The sequence below is a fragment of the Triticum aestivum genome, chromosome 2D (assembly GCF_018294505.1).
Source record: "Triticum aestivum cultivar Chinese Spring chromosome 2D, IWGSC CS RefSeq v2.1, whole genome shotgun sequence".
Taxonomy (NCBI): domain Eukaryota; kingdom Viridiplantae; phylum Streptophyta; class Magnoliopsida; order Poales; family Poaceae; genus Triticum; species Triticum aestivum.
The window spans coordinates 630,180,303-630,185,260 of record NC_057799.1 but is presented as its reverse complement, the minus strand read 5'-3'; the positions used below and the strand labels follow the sequence as shown (position 1 = coordinate 630,185,260).

At 45.7% G+C, this 4,958-nt stretch overlaps 1 protein-coding gene across 1 annotated transcript in view; it reads right to left on the bottom strand.

Annotated features, from left to right (window-relative positions):
- Positions 1-821: 821 nt before the first annotated feature.
- The window catches only part of LOC123055144 (peroxisome biogenesis protein 22), a gene marked incomplete in the record, with an annotated part of 4,698 nt that continues 561 nt past the window's right edge, over positions 822-4,958 (bottom strand). The window contains 7 exon segments of the mRNA XM_044479095.1: positions 822-1,353; positions 1,450-1,551; positions 2,962-3,027; positions 3,167-3,268; positions 3,360-3,416; positions 4,597-4,644; positions 4,737-4,919. Of these exon segments, the coding sequence (XP_044335030.1) occupies positions 1,255-1,353; positions 1,450-1,551; positions 2,962-3,027; positions 3,167-3,268; positions 3,360-3,416; positions 4,597-4,644; positions 4,737-4,919 (657 nt within the window).

Here is a 4,958-nt window from a genome sequence, read left to right as displayed (position 1 = left end):
TATACGCACATGCACTTATCCCATAAACGCGCACATACACCCTATTCCTATCAGCACCTGCGAGAGATTGACCCGTCATATCATCTACTCCATCCGTTCCTAAATATTTGTCTTTTTAAATATTTCATATTTTACAGTATAGATTTATTTATTTTGCTTCGTATATAGTCACTTGTTGAAATCTCTAGAAAGACAAATATTTAGGAACGGGGGGAGTAGATTTTACAAAGTCGCTGTAGGCGCCTCGTAGTCAACGGAAACATCTCCTCCCACTGGACGCGCATCACTGGAAATTCTGAAAATAAAAATCAAACATCGGGACTTAATCCTGGTGGGCTGAGAATACCAGTATTCTTCTAACCATCCAACCATAACACAATCATAGACGCAATGTGCAGTGTACACCTGACACATATCGGCTTGATTAACACTTTATTTGAGCAGCAATGTGCTCGAATTGGGCTTCAGACGAGATCTCCCAACAGCCGTGGGTGAACTCCTTCTACGTGCCTGGTTACTTCACAAGTCAGGAAGTCATTAAATTAGACGTTCAAAGGTTAGATGTGTGGTTACTGTTTGTTAAGAGAGCGAGACACCTGTTTTAGCAAAAATGCCACACCTATGCAGACTAGTCGTTTTCGCCAAACATGAGTAAGACCTTCTTTTTATTCCTTTTGCCACAGTTTGGCAACAAGAACATGACAAAGTTAACCGTTCGGTCAAATGCGCATTCTGCTCAATCTTTCTGTTTGTTGTTTCAGTTCGTGCAAGGATCCGGCGTTTAAAGAAAAACCTGGTCAGCGGTACAACTCTCAAACCCCTGGGACAAGCTGGGCAGCACGGTCAAATTTAGTCAGTTCTCATTCAGTACACTCAGTGGAATATGAATGCAGATACTACCATCATCCACAGTTAGATACACAAGCCGATTCGACCGCAGAAGCTCCAGTGAAGAAACTTCTCTTTATATAGAGGACAGTGCTTTGTGTCATGCGATTTACAACGTCCTCGGCACACTCCATGATCAACAACCTCATGAGTCTAACTTACCATTGTTATTAACTACAGCACAACTACGAGGCCAACTGAATGAACCAGCGACAGCTGCGGTGACATGATCAGCAGTAGTGGTTGCCTGCCTCACTTTATATTCTGAGGTTCTTCTGCGAAGCTGGCATCACGGAATTGCCTGACACCTCGGAGCTAGAACGGATGCGCTATAGAGTGTGAACCCCTTCTGTTTTGGTGCCCTTCTCAAGAGAAGAACTGCTCCAGGCTCGGGGAGTTAAATACATTGGCTGCGAGCTGTCCTCCTTCCATGGAGGACACGAATAGCTGGCACCGAATGAACCGCTGGTGGCAAAAGAAAGAAAAGGGACCATGTCAGACTTGAATAACAGACGAGGACGAGGGACACCTGTCCCAGGAGGAAATGAAGATGCAACATACAGATAGTTGGGAAATTATCTCGAGGCTTGCGTCGATGTGGAAATCCGACTCCAACTGTCGAACAAACGAAGTTCGGCCTACTTCACTGCTGCAAAAGAGTACCTGCAAACATACACATGTTTCGATCAAGAATATAGATGCATCCCAAGCAACGCAGTGTCCAAATATACACTGGGGAAAAATGTTCCCATGTTAACCAAATATTGAACAGTATATTCAACCAATTTTGCAGAACTAACACGGGGTTCAACTAAAGAAACAACTTTGTATGATGTATGAACTACAGGCAACCTTGTCAAATTATATGTTCTATATGCAACCTTATATTTAGGAACGGAGGGAGTACCATATATCCATATGCCATGCATTTTGTTTATTCTATCAACCAGTGGCGGAGCTCGAAAGAAAAAGCTGGGCGGGCCAAGCTAAGGAAGAGCCCAAATTTCTGTAGGCATTAGTCACTCCTTGGTCCCTTTTGTTCTCATTCAATTTTCATCATATATGTTAGCAAACAAGTTACTACTAAGAGACTCATCTTCTACCTTATTATGCCTCGTTTCAATGATCTCCATACACTAAAATGCACTTATCAAAAAATATTATGCGTTAGGAACAAAGGAAAAATATATCTTTATCGTGTATTTCTACATATGAATTGATAATAAAATGCATTAATGTTGCTCAATTCATAACAAAAGCATGCTGCTCTGGAGATAATTAGAAACTACCCAGCGGCAGCGTCATCAGGAGGTGAACATAGAGCTGAGTGAGCTCTACTCAGCGTCGGCACTCAACAGCTGACCGGCGAATCTAGCTGGTTGCTAGCACAGTGTATTGCGCAGTGGTCAGAGGAGGCAAGGGTCGGACGCATCTGGGCTGCACAGCGGCAGCATCCCGACGGCCAGGGCCAGAACTGGCCGGTGTGGAGGCCGGAGCCTGGAAGGAAGGGCCGAAGGGAGGATGGCGCCATGGGGAGGTCGCGGGAAGGCGGGCAGAGCCGTGGAGCAGGCAGCAGGAAGCGTGTATTTAGCGGCGAGGAGGCTGTGCGATCTGCGCCGGCAAGGGCCGAAGGTGGGACTTGGGAGCCTGGAAGGGGGATGGGCGCTGGCTCTCCGAGGCGAGATCTGAGCTGCGCGAGTTGCAGGTGGCGGCGTAGCCTGCTGGCAGTTGCTGCTCCTAGTGGCTAGTGTGTGCGCTCGTGCCAAACCTCGAGACTTGGATCGATCGTAACTAGGCCAAGTAGGCTACGAAGCAAAGGATAGGTATAAAAAATAATCACGAGATTCCTGGGCAGGCCATGGCCCGGTTCAGCCCCAACGAAGCTCCGCCCTTGCTATCAACAACAGTTATCCTATCAAACAATGATTTTTGGAGAAAAAACTTTAAAGCGAGTCATCCATAAATATTAACATGATTCACCGCAACACTGAAATGATGTAGTAGAGGAACACGAGAAACCGGAAACAAATGAATTAGTTTAATTAATAGCGTTGTCTGATGCAAAGTCGTCACCTTTTCTTTCATCAAGCCACCAGACTTGAAAAGCCCGGCATTCTCCAGAGCCATAAGAGCATTCTCCTGCAGTTACGGGTCACTCAGTCATACTTAAGAAATAGTCAAATTCATATTCAAAGGAATATTAACTTAAAGTGTGGGTACAAGAAATTGTCCATGATGAACTTCAAAGAGATGCAAGGATGCACTATGAAATTTATACCTCACTCTTATCATCAAGTACAGTTTCCATCAGATAAAAATCACAGTATTTGGATATTTCTAGTAGTAGTTCCACCACTGAGGGCTTAACAGTGGCATGGTTCTGCATCAAGGACATAAAAGACAGATAGCAGATAGTTAGCAAAAAAATTATGGAGGGATGCATAAATACCTTAAGAACATACAAATCGCACCTGAAGCTCCTCGGGAGTTTTCTCCTCAAATACAATACCGATTAGTTGGCAAGTGACCTACATGAACAATATTTATGAATTTCTGCAAAACTATTATAAGAAATCATAATATAATTTATTCATTTCAAGCATCACCAGTATTAGAAATATTCTTAAAGTGTGTCAGCACATATCATTATGGGTGTGAATGGTTGCCAGGAGCCAGCTAGCATCAGGGCCACAACAAGAACTTAGCGGTTGAGCAAGGGATGGGCTCTTAGGATGCAAGAGGGGTTGCCTAGTTTACACTCTACATTTCCCTCTAAAAGCTTTGTGCTCAACCTGGTCCTGGGGAGAGGTTGTCTGGTTGCCTTGATATGAGTTGGATAACCCCTGGAGTTGAGAAAGAATATTACGCCAAACTTTAGTACGGTATGTCTTATTATGCCTTCACTTTTTCTTAGTGGCCCTTATCAAAACTCAATCTACGCTCATGCCAACCTAATTATAGTTGAATAACTATCTAATCTACAAAGAGATGCCTGAGTTACATCTAAATGGGCGCCTCCACCAAGCCTGACCTACTGACCTGGGAACTCCCAAATGAATCTTGCATCTGGTCGGCAAGGTTGATTTATCCACCTGGTCAACCAAACACTGAGATTTTTGCATCCTATGGGACTGTCCCTCTACACCGGGTCCTAGGAACTAATCACACTCTATGGTATTCTCCGCATTTTGTTCTGTGGTCTCGTATGGTTAGCTATTTAAATCATTTAACTATTGCCATGGTTGAAACTTGAAATGCCAGATTTCATTGTACTCTCAATTAGGTACCAAAACAAGAGAAAAATACATGTGGGATGTATGTAAATACATAATATTAATGTGCCAGCCATGAGCTCGGCAGTGTACGCTATGCACAGAAATGTAACCATCATAATAAGTCGATAGAGGTTCTGTTCCATGATTACAGCAAGTGGTCACTAGGTAAGGCCAATGCATTTGAAGCGTCTTTTCATAGATCCTAGATATTTTCATTTAGTACACTATTTAACGTGAACTCCAACCACCAACGCCATCGGAGAAAACTATTAGTGTTATTTATGTTATAAACACAATATCCTATAGGCACAAATCACCCTTTCGGTGCATCATCTATCATCAGCATTGCCATTGCACCATGTAAGTTCGATACATATCTGATCTTCATACGACCCAGCACCGAAGAGGACTGAATCAGAGGAAGAGAACATACCCTTCTGCACCCACCGAGCCGCCTCGCCACGATCTGCCGCCTCGTCAGCTGCCAGTCACAGGCAAACCCCTGTCTGTCAGCAACCGAAACCCCCACGCACACCAAACAACGGCAACACGAGCACGGAGCAGATGACCCACCGTCCCAGAGTCGCCGGCGGGCTCGGCCGGGCCGTCGGGGGCGAGCGCGGCCGAGCCGGCGGCCGAGGGCCGCTTGGGGGCGGCGGGCCGGCGGGGCCTGGGCGTCGAGGAGGAGCGCAGGAACTTCCACGCGAAGACGACGGCGATGGCGAAGCCCGCGACGGCGCCGAAGGACCCCGCGCTCTGCACGACAGAGCCAGCTAGGGTTAGGGTTGGACGGGC